The sequence below is a fragment of the Triturus cristatus genome, chromosome 12 (genome assembly GCF_964204655.1).
Source record: "Triturus cristatus chromosome 12, aTriCri1.1, whole genome shotgun sequence".
Taxonomy (NCBI): domain Eukaryota; kingdom Metazoa; phylum Chordata; class Amphibia; order Caudata; family Salamandridae; genus Triturus; species Triturus cristatus.
In genome coordinates this window covers 526,488,240-526,511,431 of record NC_140595.1, presented here as the reverse complement: position 1 = coordinate 526,511,431, position 23,192 = coordinate 526,488,240, and the positions used below count along the sequence as shown (strand labels likewise).

The 23,192-nt window shown below is 45.4% G+C and overlaps 1 protein-coding gene across 1 annotated transcript in view; it reads left to right on the top strand.

Annotated features, from left to right (window-relative positions):
* MBTPS1 (membrane bound transcription factor peptidase, site 1) overlaps positions 1-23,192 on the top strand; it is a 362,069-nt gene that overhangs the window by 237,212 nt on the left and 101,665 nt on the right. Inside the window, exons 7-10 of the mRNA XM_085638544.1 lie at positions 8,214-8,330; positions 14,569-14,636; positions 19,882-19,984; positions 20,856-21,007. Coding sequence (XP_085494670.1) covers positions 8,214-8,330; positions 14,569-14,636; positions 19,882-19,984; positions 20,856-21,007 — 440 coding nt within the window. The remainder of the gene's footprint in view (positions 1-8,213; positions 8,331-14,568; positions 14,637-19,881; positions 19,985-20,855; positions 21,008-23,192) is intronic.

Below are 23,192 nucleotides of genomic sequence, written 5' to 3'. Positions count from 1 at the left end.
CCCCATAGGCTGCCATTATGTGGCTCAAAACAGGATACTGTGCCTTTAAGAAAACTTTCCAGGCTTCCAGAACTTTCCCCAGTATCCCAGAATGCCCAGCAGGTCCCATTTACTTTCAGTTCTTTTTTCCGGCTCCTGCTAGCAAGACCCTGGAGCATTGAGCTCTCCCCTTTTCAAGGGTTTATTGTAGTTTTTTTGTCAATTTTTGTCACTTTTTCAAGTGCTTAGTGGCTGGTACTGTCAACATGCCTGGCTTGTTCGACAAGTGCCCGGAATGTGGTAGAAAGAAGGCTAAAACTGATCCACACGAGGTGTGTATAGGTTGCCTTCCCCAGTCCCACGTGCCTGAAGGCTGTGATATCTGCCACTCGTTCTCTGCCAGGACCCTGAGGGACAGAATGAAAATCAGGCTTCAAATCCTGGAGGAGAGAAGACTGAAGGCACCAGGTGGGTCTGGAGGGGCTGATTTAGCCCATACTGAGGCCTCTGGGGGGCTCCCCAGGGGCAGGAAGACCAGTAAGCATTCCCACTCCCCGTCGACGTCGAGGGCGTCGACGGCGACGTCGAGGAGGATGACCACCATCTGCTCGCCGTCTCCCCAGGGCTCTGGGGAGAAGCGGCGTCTACGTCGAGGGACCTGAATAGGCCGCCGTCGACTACATCGGCGTCTTCGGCGACGACGCAGTCTACGGCGCCTTCCAGCAGTCGGCGTCGAGATCGGACCCGGCGTCGGTGCTCGCCGTCGGGGGGAGATCGCCGTTCGCCGTCGGTGAAGAGGAGGAGGTCGACGTCGCCGTCGAAGAGAAGATCGACGTCGAGACGCTCGAGGTCAAGAAGATCGCCGTCAAGGCGCAGATCGCCGTCGTGGCGCAGATCGCCGTCGAGGCGCAGATCGCCGTCGAGGCGCAGATCGCCGTCGAGGCGCAGATCGCCGTCCAGGCGCAGATCGCCGTCGAGGCGCAGATCGCCGTCGAGGCGAAGATCGCCGTCGAGGAAGAGGGAGTCATCGGGATCGGTGTACTCTGTGGTGTATACGCCTCCTCGGATGCCTACGCCGCCGCCTCCGCCACCTCCACCGCCACCACCGCCTCCACATCCGCTGCCAGCACCGCTGCCTCCGCCGCCCCCACCTCGGTCGTTGCCACGCACTCCGTTGGGGCCGCCAGCGGTCCCTCCGCGGTCGGTTTCCCTTCCAAGGTACCCGACTCCGCCGCAGGGGACTCCGAAGCCGCGACGGCCGCGGTCGCCGGGACCGGCTAGACCAGCGGGCAGACCGAAGCCAAAGAGGTCGCGCTCCCGCTCTCTCAGGAGGAGAAGATCACGGAGCCATGGACGGTCATCGTCGGACTCAGGACGACGCCGTAGGAGGCGCAGGTCCAGGTCGCACACGCGGTCCTCGACCAGAGATTTTTCCCCGACGCTGTCGGACTCGCCGGGGACTAGAGTGTCTCCGGTGGACGATTTGGTCTCCTTCCAAGAGGTGCTGTTGAGAGGAGCAGCGAAGTTGGGTATCACGGTGACGGTTCCAACACCCACGACGTCCGTGATATTCGAGACACTTCATAAGAAACATCTGTCTCGCCCTCTGCTGCCTCTTGTACCAGGACTGGTGGAGCCCGCGTTGGAGCTGTTCCTCACTCCCGCGGTGACGAAAGCCGCCCCCTCCAGGCTCCTAAAAAAGTATAGAGCCCCGGAGTCGGACCCTACTTTTTTGAGGGTGGACCCGAAGCCGGATTCGGTTATCGTGACGGCGGCGAGGAAACAACATGCGACCGCTCCTTCATCGACGGTCCCGCCTGACAAAGAAAGCCGCTGGCTGGATTCTGCGGGCAGGAAGGTGTGTGGGACCGCCTCCACCACCATGAAGGCGGCGAGTGCAGGGGCTCTACTGGGGCGTTACGACCGGGCCCTGTGGGAGTCCCTGCAGCAGTATGCGGACCTGCTGCCCCGGGACAGGAAGGAGGACTTCTTGGAAACCGTGCGCGAGGGCATGCTGGTTTCGAATCAAGTGATCGGCGCGGCGGCGGATGTCTCCTTGTTGGCCGCACACGCCTACTGTCATGGCGTCCACCAGAGGCGGCACTCTGTGCTGCGCCTGACGTCCCTCAAGCCAGAGGCGCAGCACAGAGTGGCCAACCTGCCCTTCTCGGGGGAGACCCTATTCGGGAAGCATGCGGATGATGAGATGGCCCGCATGAAGGCGGAGGTGGAAACCCTGACGGCCGTCGGGTTGGAAAAGGCCGAGAAGAAGAAGCGCCCGTTCCAGAGGCTGTTCGGGTCTTCGGGCAGAGGGCGTGGACAGGGTTCGGGACAGCAGCAGCACCAACAGCAGCAGTTCCGGAAGCCCTTCCAGAAGCGCCAGAGGGGTAGAGGAGGCCAGCAGGCGACTACCACTACCAAAGGCCCGGCCGGGTCTCGGCCCTGAGTGGCTACTTCCCCCTCAACCGTTACCCACTCCAGTGGGGGGAAGCATTCAACTTTTTCCGGCAGAGTGGAGAAAAATTACTCAGGACAAGTGGGTGCTGAATATTGTTTGCAATGGATACAGTCTTCGGTTTATCAGCCCGCCTCCAGCGATTCCGCCGGTCAGCTCTCGGTTCCAGCTGAGAGAGCTCCAGGCGGAGGCAGACATCTTGTTGAGAAAAAAGGCGGTAGAAGAGGTACCTCTGTCTCAAAGGGGAAGAGGTCTGTACTCCCGGTTCTTCCTCGTTCGCAAGAAGGACAAGAACGAGTTCAGGCCCATTCTGGACTTGCGACAGGCAAACAAATGGATTCGCAGAGAGAAGTTTCGCATGCTATCGTTGCACCAGATTTACCCTCAGCTGCAACTGGGAGACTGGCTCTGTGCCATAGATCTACAGGATGCGTACTTCCATGTGCCCATTGCACGGAAGCACAGGAAGGTCCTGCGATTCCAAGTCGGCGCCAATCACTATCAATACACAGTACTGCCATTCGGGCTAAAGTCTGCGCCCAGGACCTTCTCGAAGTGCATGGCGGTGGTGGCGGCACACCTGCGAAAGAACAAGGTGTTTGTCTACCCGTATCTGGACGATTGGCTGATCAAGGCTTCATCCTTCTCGGAAGCGCAAGATCACTTCCGATGGACGTGCGCTCTCTTGCACCAGCTGGGGTTACACGTCAACATGTCCAAATCGGTCCCGACTCCGGTCCAGTGCATACAGTACCTGGGAGCCTCCATCGATACGCGGTCAGCAAGCGTGTCTCCTTCGGAGGAGAGACGGTTATCACTCCTTCGGAAGGCTCAGGACCTCAGGACTGCTCCATTGACGACAGTGAGGAAGGTGTCTTCTCTACTGGGATCGATGGCCTCCTGTATTTTCCTCACGCCTCACGCGCGGCTCCACATGAGACCACTGCAGGAGTGCTTGGAGGATCAGTGGGACCAGAGGACAGGCTCTTGGGACGACGAGATACGACTGTCGCTGCATGCTCTTCAGTCTCTGAAGTGGTGGTGTTCGGCGGAAAACCTCCTCAAGGGGGTTCCCTTCCACAAGGACATTCCAACGACGAGTGTCGTGACGGATGCGTCTCTCCAGGGCTGGGGAGCGCATTCCGGGGACTTGCAGATTCAAGGAAAGTGGTCTGCTTTGGAATCGACGTACCAGATCAATTTCCTGGAACTCAGATCTGTCTTCCTGGCACTGAAGGCCTTCCTTCCGTCCTTCCAGACCAACTCGCTGCTGATACAGACGGACAATACAACCACGATGTATTACCTCAACAAGCAGGGGGGGTCGAGATCGCGCACTCTGTCGCAGGAGGCGCAGGCGATCTGGCGCTGGCTGCTGGCCCGAGGACTGACTATTACGGCCACGCATCTGCCAGGGGTGCAGAATGCTCAGGCGGATGCCTTGAGCAGGCTGATCCAGGAAAACCACGAATGGGTCATAAACGACGAAGTACTAGGAGAAGTCTTCGCAAGGTGGGGGACTCCAGACGTGGATCTGTTCGCCACCGCCGAAAACAGCAAATGCCGAGACTTCGCATCCAGGTACTACCAGCGGGGGACGCTGGGGAATGCGCTATGGATCGATTGGTCGAACAGCTTTCTGTACGCTTTTCCACCCATTCCCCTGATTCCGGCAGTGCTCATCAAGCTGTCCCAGTCCAGGGCGCGGATGATCCTGATCGCCCCGGAGTGGCCCAGACAGTGGTGGTTCACGGACCTACATCACCGGTCTCTCCTTCCTCACATGCGGTTGCCGTGCAGGCCGGACCTTCTCACGAAGTTCGGGGGGCGGATGGTGCACCCCAACCTCTCGTCTTTGAGTTTGGCGGCATGGCTCCTGAAATAGTGCAATATGGCCATCTGAATTTACCAGACGATTGTATGGACATACTGAAGGAGTCTAAACGGCCTTCCACTAGGACATCCTATGCTTACAAGTGGAAGAGGTTCTGTATCTGGTGTAAGTCCAAGAACTTTGATCCGACGACATGTAAGGAAGATGTCATCCTTCCGTACCTTTTACATCTGGCGCAGTCTGGCCTTAATTTCCATTCCATTAAGGTTCATCTGGCTGCTTTGACTGCTTACAGGAAATGCCCTTCACAGACTTCCTTCTTTCAGATCCCTGTGGTCAAGGATTTTTTGGAAGGCTTGAAGAAAGTGTTTCCTCCCGTCAGACTTCCCTCGCCTTCCTGGGACCTGAATGTGGTGCTGTCCAGACTGATGAAGGAGCCTTTCGAACCCATTCACAAGGCTTCTTTGCAGCACCTATCCTGGAAGGCGGCGTTCCTAGTGGCCATTACATCGGCCCGCAGGGTGAGTGAACTTCAGGCATTATGTTGTCAAGAACCTTATACTGTATTTCATACTGCTAAGGTTGTGATGCGTACTCACCCTAAATTTCTTCCTAAGGTTATCTCTGACTTTCATGTCAACCAGACCATAACTTTACCTACGTTCTTTCAGAATCCCTCTTCGCCAGCGGAAAGGTCTCTCCATTCCCTGGATGTTCGGAGGGTGTTGAAATTTTATCTGGATAAGACCAAGGATATTCGTAGGTCTGACCAATTGTTTGTTAATTACGGATCAGTCAGGACTGGTCTTGCGACCTCTAAGCAGTCCATTTCTCGGTGGATTGTGTTCTGCATACAATTGTGTTATCAAAAGGCCAATAAGACCTTAGGGGGTAAGCCTAAGGCTCATTCCACCAGGGGCAAAGCTGCCATGACGGCTTTGCTGCGTAATGTTCCGATTGCGGAAATCTGCAAGGCGGCCACTTGGAAGTCGGTCCATACCTTTGCTGCGCATTACTGTCTGGACACAGATGCCAGGGCAGATGCTCAGGTTGGGCAGGCTTCGCTGCGAAATTTGTTCGCACAATAGTGGTATTGTTTTGTGTGTTCTTCACCGCTGTTGTTGTGTGGGGATGGGCTTGCCATTCTATTCACTGGATTATGACTATACACAGAGATCCCCTGCTACAGAAGGAGTAGTTTCTTTTCTGTAACTCCAGTTCTGTAGTAGGGGTATCTCTGTTATAGTCATAAGCGCCCGCCCTCCTCCCCGGTGGAGAGATACTTATTCATAGGTAGAATGCTACAGGTCTGGCGTGCTACGCCTTCAAAAAGAACTGAAAGTAAATGGGACCTGCTGGGCATTCTGGGATACTGGGGAAAGTTCTGGAAGCCTGGAAAGTTTTCTTAAAGGCACAGTATCCTGTTTTGAGCCACATAATGGCAGCCTATGGGGCTTGTCTGTCCACTCCTTCCTCTCTATCATTCCAGAGGCTTTTGCTGGTAGAGGCAGGGTTTTTTCCTATGTGGAGAAAAGCTGGACAGGCAGTGCTGTTTGTGGATGTTGGTGGAATTCTAGTTGAAGTACTGGACAGTGTGGCCTGTGGGTATAGGCTGCATTATCTGTCTTTAAATTAAATTCTCTCTTAAAGGTGTATGCAGGTCTGTATGATTGTCACCTTTAGAGATTATTTTTATTGCTCCGGGGTCCACGCACATGGGCGGGACTATTCACTAGATTATGACTATAACAGAGATACCCCTACTACAGAACTGGAGTTACAGAAAAGAAACTACTCCTTCTCGTTTCAAGAGATCCCCCTCAATCCAGTGTGCTCCCTAAAGCAGGATGACTTTTCCTTAGAGGGCATGCTGGGCGTGGGAGAGCTAAAGTCTTTCAGGGCTCCACATTAAATGCGCCCACAAGCACCTCCTCCTTGTAGCTCTGTAGCTGGAGAACTACCTGACTTGCTGGAAAATTAACAAGTCCGATCGCAGCAATCGGCATCAGTCCACTCTCAAGCATAACCACTTACAAAATACTTCTATCCAGAAGGAATTGGAACGCTTGGCATTTTGGTCATCAGACGTGGCAATCTCTGAGCTCCGCAAAACCTTGCACCTGGTGCATAAACCAGTAGTCAGCAGTCATACTTACTGATGAGGAGGTGGCACTATACCTATCTCGGAAGGACTGGATTTGTGGCTTGGGAGACTATATAATGTGATCTGACAAGTGACTGCAGAATATGTGACTATTACTACTACACTGTGGTTATAACGCACCATGCTGCGAGGTGGAAGCAGGGACTAATGTAAATATCTTAAGTGATGAAGTGAAGGAATAAAAGACTGTACCGGGGTGTGTTGAATTTGAGAACCTGGCCAGTGTTAGGTAATTGTTTAATTATTTTGGGTGCGGTTTAAGCTTGTGTTTTAATTAAAAGCCTTGACGCTGCTTCCTTCGATATATGTGCACACTTGAGTTTTGTTCACACGTAATCCTGTGAACAAGCTACAAGGAGGTACGAAAAGGTGGCCGCTCTTGCAGTAGAAATCATGCTACTATCCTCTGCCATCGTCGTTTCCTGTTGCATCCGAAAGTACTGCGACTCACAGTCCTGGCCTTTTAGTCAACAGTTGTTTAAATCGTCGACTTCCACACCCCAGAATCTATTTGCTATTGTCTTGGAGGGGGGGGGAAACCAGAAACAGGCCTGAGTTAAGTCTCTCTCACTGACTGACTCTCTCTCACGGACTGACTCACTCTCTCTCTCCCTGGCTGACTGACACTCTCACTGACTCTCTCACTTCACTGACTAATCGGTCTCTCTCTCTCTCGTCACCCTCCTGTTATTTATGCCCCCCCCCCATTACAAAACAACATAACAAGCGACCATTAGGACAGGCAGATAGAAGTTGCCATATATAAGGTAACAAAAATGCTTCTGACACTTCTTTATTATAATTTTTCAGCATGCTGCAAACTTCTGTACAGCACAGCTTTAAGACATAGGCAAAGTCAATATCTCTGGCTAAACACTTGTAGGTCCCAAAGGCGAGACCTATTGGCTATGCCAATGCTTGTTTTAATTCCATAGGAGTGCTTTGTAATTACTTACTCTCTCCCTCGTGTGCAGCTTTCCCAGTCAAATCCCCACTCCCACACTCATCCATCCCTTCCATCCCTTCCACCACTACTCCTGGACTTTTTGTTTTTACATTTTATGTTTTTTAATCCCCTCCACCTGCCTAAAACTCCTGCTCTGTACCTTGCTACCGGGCCACTCTTTTCTCTTTAAAGTTTATTACCCATATTTTGTTTAATTTACTGTGCCAATATTGGCACCCACCCTCTTGAAATTCAAAATTAAAAGTTAGGAAAAAAATAAAATGGCACTATCATAATGCGTATATGGCCATGTATGGTGACACATGCACACATATAACAAAATGCTGCATCAGATTTTAAATAAGCATTCTTTAGTGTTTTTGCTGATATAGAACAGCATCGATAAAAAGCATAGCACAGCCAAAAGGTCAGTTAGCATCAATGAAAGCCGAGACTGGATGGAGAGTTCTGTTGGGTTTGCTAATGCTTTTTAAAAAATATAAATAGAACTACAGGCGTTGATCCCTGGCAAAAACCTACCCACCTAAAGCCCTGTGATAGTGGAGGGATATTTCTGAAAGTTGTTTTTCAATTTGTGTATTTTCTATTTAAATCTTTGTGTATTTTCTTGCCATACCCTGAGAAAAGTGGTGCAAGAGTAAGAAAATTGCATACTAGAATACTATCGGTACTCTGTCCTACGCTGACTTCATTCACAAGAAATGAGCCCATCCTAATTCAAAAAAAGTCGACACCTGTATTTATTTTACTTGCACACATTTATATTACAGATTGTATATATATATTTTTTAAACTTATTGTTTTTTATTTCTAGGTCTCCTACACATCTTGGTTCCTGGATGCCTTTAATTATGCCATATTAAAGAAGATTGATGTCTTGAACCTTAGTATTGGCGGACCAGACTTCATGGACCACCCCTTTGTTGATAAGGTATGTACTCCAAGCTTCTCATCAAGTAGTTCATTTAGCAAAGAGTTGCTCTTTTTCAACTTCAAATACAGCTAGAAAGATGTTTACTTGAGTTTAAAAAAAATATTTTATTTTTGTGCATTAGATAAGATGTAGAGGGCAATATTCTTTCATTAGCTTTTTGAAGAGAGTAATATACCTATTAGGAGCTGACTGTTAAAATATGAGCTGAATAAGTAGTCGCTGCACAATCGAGCAAAGTTGAGCTTTTTTGGAGTGAAGCATTTGCAACACACTGAAATCCTGGATGCTTCATGTTTAAGGTCTATATCAGAAGTTCATGGTTCTGGATATCACCAGTGGGTTTACAGCCTCTCAGGGGTGAGGGAGGTTGTAGTGATAAGTCAAACCTTGACATAATCAGGTCCTCTTTAATGCAGTCCTTTAAATGTTATTTGAGTCTCCCAAAAACCCACCTAGTATTGTACACTCTTCAAATCTGCACTGACTTGGAAGGAGAATGGCGACCAAGGCCGCCTCTGAATTCTCAGTACTGTCAAATGCTTGTTTCAGTATTACCCTTCGAAGCTCTTTAGATATAGGAAATTGTGACATACATAGTCATTTATATATCGACGTATCTCATTCAGAATAAGCTGTTTCAGCTGCAAGAGCATATATATTTTACAGAATTCAAGGGTGAAAGACCTTTTAGCTCCAACGTTGTCATTTTGCAACCAATAATACCGGACTAGACACTAATTTAAAAACCAGCTAAAGTGTGAAATCAGCACTTCAAGTGCAGAGCTCACTGTGCCCCATCTACTGTGGTTGCCCACCTATGTTTGCCAGTGATTCGAATATGCTTTGTGGGTTTCTGATAGTATTGTTCTGATCAGTTGTGGCTAAACTAATGTATGGGAGTTGTATATCTGGATTTTCTGATGCATCACCTGCATACTTGTACTGTCAAGGTCTCCTGCAACCTTTTTGCTTCACATTGAACTACATTCAGAATATCTTATGTGCGAACATCCATCTGGCTCCTGCTTATTTTTTCAGGTTTGCAGTTCTCCAAAATGCACAGCCATTGCTGACACAGACCCTCACCTGCGATGTCTGTAGCAGATCAGCAATGGAACATAAAAAAACAGTAACTAGTTTGTCCTGTCCTCTATGGTTTAGTGAACCAGCTACTCTCCAAAGATGTGTGAAAATCGTTTATGAAATGTAGACTTACTATTGCGAAGTTCTAGATGAGCGGAAAACGGTGCATTTAGAAAATCTCTTAAACATGTTAAGGTTTGTAAAGGTACATGCTAGGTCCTTAACAGCGAGATGTACTTTGAACCTGCTCTGTGCCAACAAAATAATTGTACAGCCCCTTAATATAAACTTTGCAGTGTGAATCTTTTCTGGATTCACATGCTGTGCATTTTTCTGCCATTTAGTGATTGGTTCTGGAAGTCTCCTCTTGTATAGTAGTCCTTTCCTTCTTTTCTATTTTTTGTTGTTGTTGAGCGGTAATGGTTCTCACCATTTTGTGCTTGTTCTAGCCTCTCCTGAGGGCAGACGTCCAACCCGGAAGTCTCCACGTATAGTCAACATTTTCAGATTTTTTTTTGCTGCTGAGTCTGTAAGCATCTTGAAGCTCTCCAATCACTGAGTGAAAGAAGAGTAAAGGAAACAGGATTTCGTCGAGGAACACTGAGAAGATCATGCCATAAGGAAGTGTGAGAAAGTCTCTTTTGACATGGTTAGCTCCCTCTTTTTTCTTGGTATTTGATGCAGTTTAATTTGTAGTGCACAGGGTTCCTGCCAACCTGGTCCCCTGTGCCAGTGCACTTCCCTAAAAACTATTCCACAATTGGCTCTTCTGGGCCCTGCATTGGGACTGCAGAGGGTCCCCTAGAGACCTCTCACATAGGCCATGCAGACTGCCACCGCTACAGCATGCATGCCCTGGTGCAGACAAAACAACAAAGTTGACATGGCATACTCCCGGAGTGTTATGCCAACTAGCACTGCCTAAGGTTTGGGTAAGTCACCCCTCTAGCAGGCTTTACAATCCTTAGGCAGGGTGCACTATATCACAGGTGTGGGCATATCTGCATGAGAAGATATGCCCCTAAAATATTTAGGTCTATTCTTAGATATTGTAAGTGCCAGGGAAGCCATAGAGAGTACATGGGATGGAAACTTGACAACTCCATTTCCACAGCACCATGAGGGCTTCTCTGAACACAGGAGTGTTTGGTACCAAGCTACTCCTTTCAATAAACCCACGCTGATGCCATTGTGGGATTTACTGAACCATGTACCCAGTGGGCATCTCAGAGATGCCCCCCTGAAAACCTACCAAAGCGGTGTTTGTCACAGGCTAGCTCTAGGCAGCCTGCCACCACCAGACATGTTTCTGGACCCCTGGGTCAAGAGCCTCTTCTATCTGGAACCAGAAACAAAGTACATCCTGGGCAGAGGTGTCACACCTCCTCCCCCAGGATGGGCACAGTGCTCAAGAGGGAAGCTTCAAAGGCCTGCCGCCTTTGTAATCCGACTCCCAACCTCTGCAGCTATCAGCAGATAGCACCCCCCGATTTATACCCCCACTTTGGGTGGGAAAACTTGAGAATAGAGGTGTGCCCACCTCTGCCAAATCCACCCCTAAGGTGGGGTAGGCGCGGTGAAGCACATCTCTCAGTTCCCGCCATCCATCTTGAAGATGGTGAGACTCCTTCAATCATGGCTAGGTCTATGCCCCCTCCCATAGGAGGGTGGCATAATTGAGGGTGTACTCACCGCAGGTAAGGTAGCCTTTGGCCCTACTTGCTACTCCCCATAAAACACCCCTAAATTTAGTATTTAGGCGGCTTCCCAGACATGGAAACTAGTTCCTACCAACTAAAGAAGAAAATGGTCACTGTGCAGAAGAAAGACTGAAGACGCCTACTGACTTGGCCCCAGCCCTACTGGCCTGTCTGCAGCCCTCGAAAATCCTGAAAAGAAACTATTTCTGTGCAGGAGACAGACCTCTAAAGAAGACCAGAACTCCTAAGGACAGCGACTCTGCCCACAAATAAACCTATGTAAAGGACTCTGGTACCCTCTGGATCCACGAGTCCTGCCCACTATGCACCTGACGCCTTCAGCCCATGTCCAGGTGGACCACTTACCCAGACCAGGTTCCCCAGTGATCCTGACCTCCAGTCCAGCATTGGTTGACCCCTCCTGGACACCATGATGGCGCCTGCAGCCTGAATCCAGAGGCTCCCCCTGACTGCTACAGACTCCGGTAAGAAGATTCCGACGTCTAAGGACACCCCTGCACCTGAAGCCCCTGAGCCTTGGTAAACTGAACCGATAATACCCCTACGATCCCTTACATCTCGCTGGTCTCCCTCCTGCAGCCTCCGATGCAAAGCCTGCATCCTGTATGTCCGAAGCAAGTTCTCCATTAAAAAGCATTGGGGCCCAATGCTGTATTTGCACCTGGCCACCCCTGTTCTGCTGCTGGTGAATGTTTGGTGCTGCTTCGGGCCCCCCGAGGTTGCTCTAATCCCCAAAGCTTGGCCCTTGCAACCGATTTACCTACATGCAAGCAGTGTGACTTCAAGTCTTCCCAGTCTCCATTAGACCCGAAGACTGGAACTGTAAGTCGTGTACTTACCTGTATAACTGCATTATGGTTTTCCGCAATAGGATAACATTGAACTCTTTGAAAATTGCAATAAGTGTCGACTTTTGAAAATGTCTTCTGTATTTTTCCTGCAAAACGTACTGACATTATAGCGAAGATCTTGATCTTCAAATAAAACATAAAGCTTATTTATATAAAATTGGTGTGGGTCTCCTTTTTGAGTCGTGTGTCCCTTATTGGTCAGTGTGGTGTAATAAATGTCTTCGCTCGGATATCTCGGACTGTATTGCGAAGAAGATGATAATGCTGCTAAAGAATCATAAGGAGATTGCATTGATAAAGTGATCATCGATGTCGAAAGGAAGCAAATGAGGACGAAGGAGAAGCGCACACGCCAAAAAAGTCGGGAACCCCGAACTCCAGACCACATAAGATTGCCTCGTCACCAAAAATCTTGCAGACCGAAGGCCGAAAGATACCCTTGGGTCCCATGCAAAAGATTCGTCAGGTGGAAAAGCTTCTGAAAGAACTTTGGCATCGAAAGACGATTGAAGATGAGAAAAGTCAGGACGACGAAAGTCGACAGCAGCCAAAACTTTTACACTTAAGAGATCAGTGACTACAATCAACGCAGAAGAATTCACCCTTGAAATGGAGCGCAAGTAAAGACGCCTCGAAGCCGTAATGGCTGCAATCCATCCAGAAAAGAAGGAATTTGACTTTTCCCTCTTGGGATTTCAACTCCCATCAAAACATTCAAAGAAAGTCACTCAGGAGGAGGAAGAGTCTGGGGAGCTGGAAGCCCCTTTGATGCCAGAACCACAAGGAGAAGAGGAACAAGAACCCTTCTATGAAGAGTTGGACTCAGAGCTACAGGGTCTGTACCAGGACTTTGAGGGGTCGGAAGGTGTCAAATAAGATGCCATAGCCCTAATCTTCAGATTCTTTTTGTTTGGATGAGTTAGTGGTTTTATGGTTAGAGCTCAGAAAGTCATTGTCCTGCACCTCCTGAGGAGAGCCTACTCCACAGAAGTAGCTTAGTGTTGTTTCAAAATTGTTGGCAGAACACGCTCATACACTGACAGCAGAACTGCAACATTATCCATGAGCTAGGCAAAAGTGATAAATTATGTCACAAACATTGTCAAAGCCTTTGGGACCTATTGGCTCTGCCAGTGGTTTTTAGCTATGCTGTACAGCATCTCAATGCTGTGCAGCATTCCTAAGGACAACAGACCTAAGGGGGGAAAAAAAGGTGTCATAATACGGCGGCCACTTAATTGTTTAGGTGCGCATTCCTACAAAATGACAAAACCCAAAACAGTTTTTTTATTTTATTGAGTTGGATCGGAAACAAAAAGCACAGGTTGGAGGAGCAGCACAGTAAATGAAAGGAGCAGTACTGAGGATGCAGGTAAACAACAAAGCAGCACAGGGTTCGAAAGCAACATGAAGGGTGGGGATAAAGAGGAGAAACAACTGGCAAATAAAAGGAGGCTGTGGTTGGGTGGAATCAAAACATGGAGTGTGGGGTTCAGAATAAGAAGCAATGGGTGAGCGAGAGTGAGGGCTTGGTGGGGGAAGCAAACCAGGGCGGGTGTCGGGAGGAGAAGAAACAAGTGTGAGCAGCTTGTCTTTTGTAAGGCTCGACCTAAAATTGTGGTTCTGGACATTTATTAGGCCAGGAAAAGTCCTGCCACAATTTCAGCTACATCTGCATTTATATCCTACAACACCTAAATCCTCTACTCCTTAGTGTGTGTGTGAGAGCCTATTTTCCACATTGCCTTTACTTAACTAACACAAGAGTTTGGATACAATTGATTGTGTATTTGGTGTTTGTTCTGTGCGGTAAAAAGAAAAGCTGTTCAACAAATAGCTTTCTGAAGTTTGGTTTTCTTGTCCTGGAGATGGAGGGTCACCAAGCGTCAGATGCTTGTAGAATGTGGGCTGATCACAGATATTCCGACAAGTAGTTTCTGCAGGGTATGGAGTCTGATATTCTAAATCATAATGTAGTTCTCTTAATTTAGGGAGATTGTGTGTTTCCCTGAGAGATGGCTTATAACTTCTAATTTGCTCTACAGTATACTTTCCTCCTGCAGAGCTTTACATGCCTACTTAAAGATGTGAGTTTGGCCTACAGCCATCTCTCAGGAAAACCTATTTTGCCAACAAAAGATGCCTTGTTTATGCAGAGTGAAATTCTTAACATTGCTGTTCCTGTAAATTCATGTTTGGTTGAAGCAATGTGCAGACCCTGCTTTTATTTCAGCTCTATCTGCACCACTTAACTCCTAGAAAATAAAAGCTCTGAAATAGCAGCAGAAAAATGTTCCTAATGGCATGAATTACATGTTTTATTCCTAGTTTTATTTAGCACAAACTTGACCCGAAGGTATCGGAGCGCTTTACATGAGCACCAGTTGCGTTACAGACTGACACATTCATTTCTTTTCATGAGATTACGTGATTTGCCCAGAGTCACAGGATGATGAGCATCCCTGCCGAGGCTCGAACCCGGATCCCCAGCTTCGCGGTCGACTGCTCTCACTGCTAGGCTACCTTCTCTCCCCTTGTTTCACTTACTAATGATAACATCATTTTTTTTATTACCTGCAGGTGTGGGAGCTGACTGCTAACAATGTCATCATGGTATCAGCTATTGGTAACGATGGTCCATTATATGGGTAAGAAGTATTCTTTTCATCATATATGGAAAGTGTGCATAACAATCTAAACGTTCATGAATTATTCATAAACATAAATGCGGTGCATTTGTAAGACAGTTACAAAACACTAAAAATGCCCAAAGTATGAATCTTTTTTTATGCCATTATGTGGTGCGATAGAAATGTCATTTTTTTATTTTAAATAATTCCTATGTTACTGCTCAATCGTCTGCCGCTAAAAATTTAGTGTCTGTGGCATTGCACTCCTTAATTTGGTAGCAATGTGCACCCTTCTTTTCACCATGTTTGTCAAAGTGTGTTCTCATTGATGCGTCAGCTTGAATGTGCTTCTGTCTGAGCAGTGACCTTTTAAAACCCTGTGGCCATCTTATCGATTATCACCCTCTAACAAGCAGCAGTGAAGTCTGTTCACACCAAGAGCACCAATAAGCCGTGTTCTTATTTTCTCGTGCCCGATGCAAAATCTGTTTTTCCAACGTTTTAATTTGAATTTCCGTTTTTGAAATATATATCTATATATATATTCACTGAAAAAACCATAGGTTTCACACATGTTATAGTTAGCTGGACATTTTACTCGTGAAAAACCAATGAAATTCCCCCGTTATAGTTAGTTCAGCTAACTATAACTCGCGCCCCTGCAATGCACTGCTGATGACGTCACATATTACATCACTCATGACATGGTCAGTGACATCACTCATGACATCACTGATGACATCTCAAATGACATCACTCATGACCTCATCCTTGTGATTGAGTAGCAGACCTCCTCTCACCCTAATATAACCTTTGATACACACATTCAAAAATAGAGACTAAAATTTTCAAAACAATGGACATACCAATACCAGTTACAACAACCTCTTCAGTAATTCTAAGATCCACATACAAATCCACTCATTCACCAACAGTCCTATACAGTCACTCATACATGTACTCACTCATCATATGTACTCATACACCTATACATCCTGTTACACAATGCCACTCATCCATAGAGTTACTCACACACATAGTCACTCATGCTAATAAAGAATCAAACATACATTTACTTGCATATACAGTTATACACACACCACCACACTTACTTCTACGGAAACTTACACATACTTAGTCTTTTAAACAATCACTAATAGAAATACATACTTATTCATACATGAACTCTTTCAATCTCTCACTCTCACATATACTCACTTATATACACCAATAGTCACATATACTAGTTTAAAACATATGAAGTTACTCCTAGAGACACTATTGAGACAGTCATTCACTCACTAACACACCCATACACACACTCATCCACCCATACAGTCCTGCACACATGCTGTGTTCAACACATACAAACAGTGAGTCACTCATTCATGCACCTATGCACTACGTAATACCCCCCACCGAACCATGCAGACACTCAGACTGATACTCAAAAAAACAACTAATAACCTATATAGACACCCATGTAGCTACTCACCAACCCATGCAGCCACTTATACACAAAGTGAGAGACTGATACAGATATTTACATATTAACACATTTCTCACAAAGCCATGTATTCACTATGATACACTTAATCAGTCACATAATCAATTTTTCAAAAACAAATCATCCATTTAGACACTTATATACCCATTTATTCTTCCATCGACCTTGAGATATACATATATAAAACATATTTAATTTACAGAAAAACACACATTCACTGGATGATGTCATCAGTGATGTCATCAGTGATGTCATCAGTGATGTCATCAGTGATGTCATGAGTGATGTCACTGACCATGTCATGAGTGATGTAATATGTGAGGTCATCAGCAGTGCATTGCAGGGGCGCGAGTTATAGTTAGCTGAACTAACTATAACGGGGGAATTTCATTGGTTTTTCACGAGTGAAATGTCCAGCTAACTATAACATGTGTGAAACCTATGGTTTTTTCAGTGAATTTGCAAGGTTTTTTAAATGCTAATTCCTAACTATAACGTGTGTGAAACCTTTGGTTTTTTCAGTGAATATATATATACATATACATATACATGTGTGTGTGTGTATATATATATATATATATATATATATATATATATATATATATATATATATATATATATATATATATATATATATTCCCCCGTTATAGTTAGTGCAGGCAACTATAACTCACGCGACCGCAATCCTCTGCTGATGCTAATACTGTATTTAGACACTTATTTGCCCATGTCTTCTTCCATTAAATTTTAGCTATACATATATTACAAATATTTTTTTTTCATAAAGACACATATGTCATCAGCAGAGGATTGTGGTCGCGTGAGTTATAGTTGCCTGCACTAACTATAACGGGGGAATTTCAATGGTTTTTTACGAGTAAAATGTCCAGCTAACTAGAACGTGTGTGAAACCTATGGTTTTTTCACTGAATTTGCAAGGTTTTTTAAATGCTAATTCCTAACTATAACGTGTGTGAAACCTATGGTTTTTTCAGTGAATTTGTACGGTTTTTTAAATGCTAAGTTACTTTACGCCGTTCGTGGCGTGCGCGCCCACTTAACGCAGTTCGTTCCGTGCGCGCACGGTGCGCTTCGCACACCGTGCGCACGCGGTGCGCTTTGCGCACCGCGCGCCCACTTTACGCAGTTAGTGCCGTGCACGCACGGTGGGCACGCGGTGCGCTACGCGCACCACGTGCCCACGTTACGCTGGATGGGCCATGTACGCACGATGCGCTTCGCGCATCGTCCGCTCACGGAGGACATATTATGCGCTTCGTTGAGAAACTTAATCTATTAATTGTTCATTTCATTATTATGGCATGCACAAAAGGTGCCCTGCGGGCACTTTTGCGCACGGGTGAGGGGTGAGTGTGGATATTTTTTTTTTATAATTAATTTTTACCGTACGCGTACGGTAAGCGTACTCGGCGTTTTTTCGAAAAAAAATAAAATTGCTTTTTTTGCCTTGGGGTCTTGTGGGGCCCCTTAATCAATGCTAGGTGGTTAGGAGCTGTCTAACATGCTCCTTTACATATTTTCCACCTTTGTTTTTTCTCCCCCCCCCCCCCTCAGAGTGCGAGACAGAAAATGGCGGCCGCCGCTTCCTGGTTTCGACCGATTCGAATGTTTACTAAGATCTAACAGCCAATCAGAATCGCGCTCGCGCATGTCACCGTACGCGTACGGTAAGCGCACGGTAAGCGCACCGTAAGCTGCCACAGATATATATATTGATTTAAAGGCTATTTTCTCAGGAACTACTGAACAGATTTACACCAGACCTACAAAAGGCACTTCCTTGACCTGAGGACTACCTCTCTGCCAAATTTCAAGTAACTCTGTTCAGCCGTTCGGGCTGTAGCTGTGTCTAAAGGTCCTATGGAAAAATGCATGGGAAAAACGCGTTTTGGGACCCCCCTTTTTTCTCAGCCCCCGCTTGACGAATCCCCCCGAGACTTTCAGGGTAGGGTAGGAGCGGAGCGCCCCACCTATTTTGAAAATTTCGCGAGGATTCGTCGACCGGCGCCAAAGTTATTCCAAATAGAATGTTGCGGTTTTCCTATGGAAACAGGGTCCTAACTATAACTACCTACTGGCGACCGCCAGTAGGTAATGACTTTTCAATTTATTACGCTTAAAATGCCCAGGAATATGATGTTGAGAGCTTATTAGGGTGATAGCCATGCAGAATGAATAGTGATCTGCAAAGGACACATTTGAGAAAATGTACTTTTGTTTTTGAGTACTTTTTAGCATCATGATAGGGATGGTTTGGGATTCTGTTACACATGTATATTTTCTATTTAAGAAGTTATTTAAAATGTCCATGAACTGAAAAGAAATTGGGTATCCTGAGCTCAAAAAGAAATTCTCGATGTCTTTAGTTCCATTGCATAGTTATTATTTGACTTACTACTTAGTGCTGTTGTAACATTTGCTTTGTATAATGATTAATTTGTTCACTAGCCATCAAGTTAGCTCAATTGATTGGCGTTCCTTGCAAAGACTGCTGATACAGTTTTAATTATTTGGGTAATGGTAGTACTATGAAATGGGGTAGTCAACTGTTCATTCTGTATTTTCATATATGTGTTCATCAAAAACGCATAATTTAGCTAATTATAAATTACTCTGCTCAGGTATGTGCTTGTGCCCTGTGAAGGTGCATTAGATATTGCGTACTGGTGTTTCTGTGCACCTTTCGATGTAGAATGTCAGGGTTTGTTTAGGTTAAACTTATTACTACAGTACATCAGTAAGTGCCCTTGAGAGTCTTAATTGAAAGAGGCCAATCATCAGCTGTTGGTTGTTTGCCTTTCAGCTTATAACTTATATTTTGCAGTACTCTGTCAAGTTGCCCCTCGCATGGTAAGCATAAGACGAGGAACACATAAACGTATTGGGGTGAAGACTTAACTCTCTCTCCTGAGCCCAGTCCTTCTTTGTCTAGGTTTGGTCGACTTGACGTGGGCAGTGGTAAAATAATTTAGATTAGCATAATTTGCAGAAGGCAGGGTTCAAAGGTAAAGTAGATGAAAGAAAACAATTAAAAAGAAGAAACTCGAAACAAAATGTTGCTTAGAGTGACGTAAACGACTTTTCAAAAGTCTTTAATTTCTTATTATGTATTGAAGTTATAAAGAAAGTATGTTGAAAAGTTTGGTCTAAAATCTAATTGAAGCTTTAGAGTCACATGGGCTGCTGTCTTTATATTGACACAGTATTTAAACGCAAAAGTACTACAAGTTCCAGTTAGTCCCGCCTATTCCTCTGCCTTCTGCAAAATCAACTCTGCCATCCTAAACCTTTATTATTGGTAGGTGGTTAGAGTGACGGTAGGGAAGTGTCGATGCGTTTGTGCTGTATACGTGTCCACAGAGCGAGAGACAGTCAATGTTAAGCAGTAGAACCCAAACATTCACAATTCATGCAAGTACTAGTGCCTTGCCACAGAAGTTTACATAGAAAAACAACTTAAGAACGAACACGCTAACTTATTCAATACATAGTCAAGTCTCTTAGTTTGTAATGCTTTTTCCTTGATGGGGAAAAAACATTGCTTACCATTGATCCAGGAGCAATTAATATATGCCGTGTCCAGGAAGCAGAAACTGAGCAAAACTAATAACTGGTGTTTAAGAAGTGAACCAACATATTTTAGGAGTGTTGTGTGCAATAGATTTAGCAAGAGGGGCATACGCGACCATTTTGAGGCAAGTGTTTCTCTGCCATTTATCAAACTTCTTGTTTTAGTACTCTCAACAATCCTGCAGACCAGATGGATGTGATTGGAGTTGGAGGCATAGACTTTGAAGATAACATAGCACGCTTCTCCTCTCGAGGGATGACAACATGGGTAAGTTTGGTGTCAGGAGCCTCACACCTCTAGTCCAGCCACGCCTGAGATTCAGGTAATGCTGAACTCGCCAGTCCCTGGAAAAACCTCTCAAAAGTTAGTCCTTTGGATCTCACCTGCACTTCAGGGAATCTTTCTCCATTGTATGGTGACACTGCTGCAGTGTAGATCTGAAAATCTAGGACCATTTATGGGTTTGTCTATTTTGTATTATTTGAAGGGCATGGCTGTGAGGCCGCTTAATGGTGCAGCAGTAAGAATATGGTTGAAATAGACATTGAACAAACACACAACTAGAATGCCAGTATTCCAGTCCCGTGCATACTGGGAAAAAGACAGGGTGCACTTATATGTATTTTATTACAATTATGTACTTTTAGCATTGGTATGATGTGTGCATTTCGGATGGGTCAACCGTCTTGGTGAGAACTTTGTTGCAGTATTTTTGTAAGACGCTTTCCATCTTAAGATATTTTGCTCTAAGGTCAGGGCTGTTATGTTTGAGATGCAGATGTAAAAGGTTGGTACAACTGCGATATTACTCCTTTGTAATGTACCATCAAGTTGTGTGACTGCAACCCTTTCACTTTAAAACCCTCCTGTTTTAAGGGGCACAGGGTGTTGGGGTGACCTTTATTTTAAGAGACACATTATGTTATGCAGAAATATAAGTGGGCTGGGAACTTACAGAAGAGGATTTTAAACGTTTGTCTAAAAATTGCAAACTTCCTTCCAACTATGATCTGTCTTGTTGAAACCGTAAGTTTAGCATGGGAAAGACCTTCCTGGGGGAACGTAGTAGTAGAAGACCAGAGACATTTCACAAATTAACAATGTCACTCTTTTTATATATGTGATTGGTTTCTCTTAGGAACTTCCTGGAGGCTATGGCCGGATGAAGCCTGACATTGTCACCTATGGGTCGGGAGTCAGAGGTTCCGGCATGAAGGACGGCTGCCGCTCTCTCTCTGGGACCAGTGTGGCGTCTCCTGTTGTGGCTGGTGCTGTCACTTTGCTAGTCAGGTGAGCACTGTCTATGTACAGCTGCTGTACGTCTGGCTTCCTGTGATTCGCTTTCTGATTCATTTTTTGATAAGAATCACAAAGTTAAAGTATATGTTGTCTCAGAGGTTGCTTGAAGGGCATTGGCATTCAAGGTACTGAAGTAGATGGAAGTCTGTACATATTTATATATTTTACATTTTCTTGCTCTTTTCAAAATTGGCAATTGCACATTCTGTTACTCTTAAACTATGAAAAATTTAGGTTTTTGACTAGTGTCCATTTAAAATTTACTGTTAAAATATACTTATGTCATGGTCTGTTATGCATTCAAAAGACAGATCATGTATCTGTCATTTGCAATAGTCTCAGCACCTTGGATTTTAAATCTATGTTTGTAAATTTCTCCAAATGAGTAATCGTCAGACCCCTAAAACTGTGCTTAGTTGGCAGCTGTTACTGTACAACAATCCATGACGCCATCAAATTTGCACAGGATGGGCAAGTTAAGTTTCTTTTATTGTATCTTTAGGTTAGTCCATTTTGAAGTATTATCTACGCATGTTGCTCTTTGCAGAAGTTCATCTCTGTTGAGACTGTGCTAACGAAAGGGAGAGGCTTGATTTGAATGTGTTTCACATTTATTCACATTGGGGGGCTCAAAGCTCTTTTTGCTCGGTTTTGTCTTTCTCTCTTAGTGTTTTAAAGTAGCTCTCTTTTTAGTTTTTTTGAAGTAGCTCTCTTTTTAGTTTTTCTCTAGTATTCTCTATCTATGTGCAGCCTACGCTGACTGACTTATTATGATTGTTTGTAAGGTGTGCCCTCTGTTAATGTTTTTCCTTTCTGGCGGCCACCATTGGGAGAAGAGTGCTTATTTTATAATTCCTTTTGGACAGATTGCATTTCCTTATTACTTTTTGTGCAAAACGCTTCTAATTATTCCTTCTCTTGCACCAAGTTCCTGGTTCCGATACTGCTTGGGGCTACCATCCTCCTTTTCAGCTAGGATCAAAACCCTCATTCAGTGTATGCATTGTTGAAGGCCCTGAATTACATTTATTCTTTCCTGAAGTTGTTTGATTATCTTCAGTGCTGCCTGGAGACATATCGTTTATCCTGCAGGTGGTTTTCGGTTCTCCGTAGCTTTTCACTAAATATTAGCCTTTTCCTCTATTTATTTTGACAAAGATAACTAGCTACAGAAATGATGTAGAAGTCCAAATAGCATGCACGTGACCCTTAAATGCTGATTCATTTACCAATTAAGATCGATTGTTAAATATAGTGAAGGCTGCCTGTGGTCATGGGGCTTGATGGTTTTTCATCAATCCCCTCACTTGACCGGAACTCCCAGTGGAATTACTAAGGCTCTTTTCTGATGAATACTTATAGCTACTAATTCCTTACCTTTTGAATCTCCCCAGACACCTGACTGGATCAGGAAAACTCCACAATATAACCATCATACCAATACATGGCACACTATCCCTCTGCCATGACTCTGTCCCACCTCCAGATGGGACAATACGGAGTTGTTTAGAGGGTCCAACCTAGCATGCTGATGACTGTTCCTCTTTTTCTACATCATCTATGCTAATCCAGAGCTCCGCTCCTAACGTTTTTAGAGGTTTTATTGAATTAAGCAATTACTGGACATTGTACAGTGATGTCTTCACCCCAAATTGCCACACATGGAGGAAATGTAATTTGGTCATGGGCCCACATGTTTTATTCTTTGGTAAACCCAACTCATAGTCCTGAGACAGATGCACATAAAGGCCATCAGAGAGTGGGAAGTCAAGCTGTATAAAAGGATGGGTCAGTCCAAGTCATAAGGTTATTCTCTCTCCCATTCTCAATTTTCAGGCCCGCACAGGTCAAAGTCCAAAGACCAGTCCAAAATGAAAACTTAGTCGAAGCATGGTTTGCATAGTTGGTGATCGGAGGGCTCAACTTGCCATTTACATCCTAATCTGAGTTGATACCCGCCTTGCAACTTATGTGCCCCAAGTTCCCGGATCATTTTGACTACACAGCAGAATAAGACAGTCAATGAGGCCAGGCTGCAAATCTTTAAAATGGTTCTGTGTCATTCTGGTGTAACTTTGGCTTCCAGCTAAGCTTTTGCAGGTTGGGCCTTCACCGGTGCCAAATTACTCGGTTTAACCTCAGCCAAGTCATCTGCTGCCACCAGGCTACGTCTCCA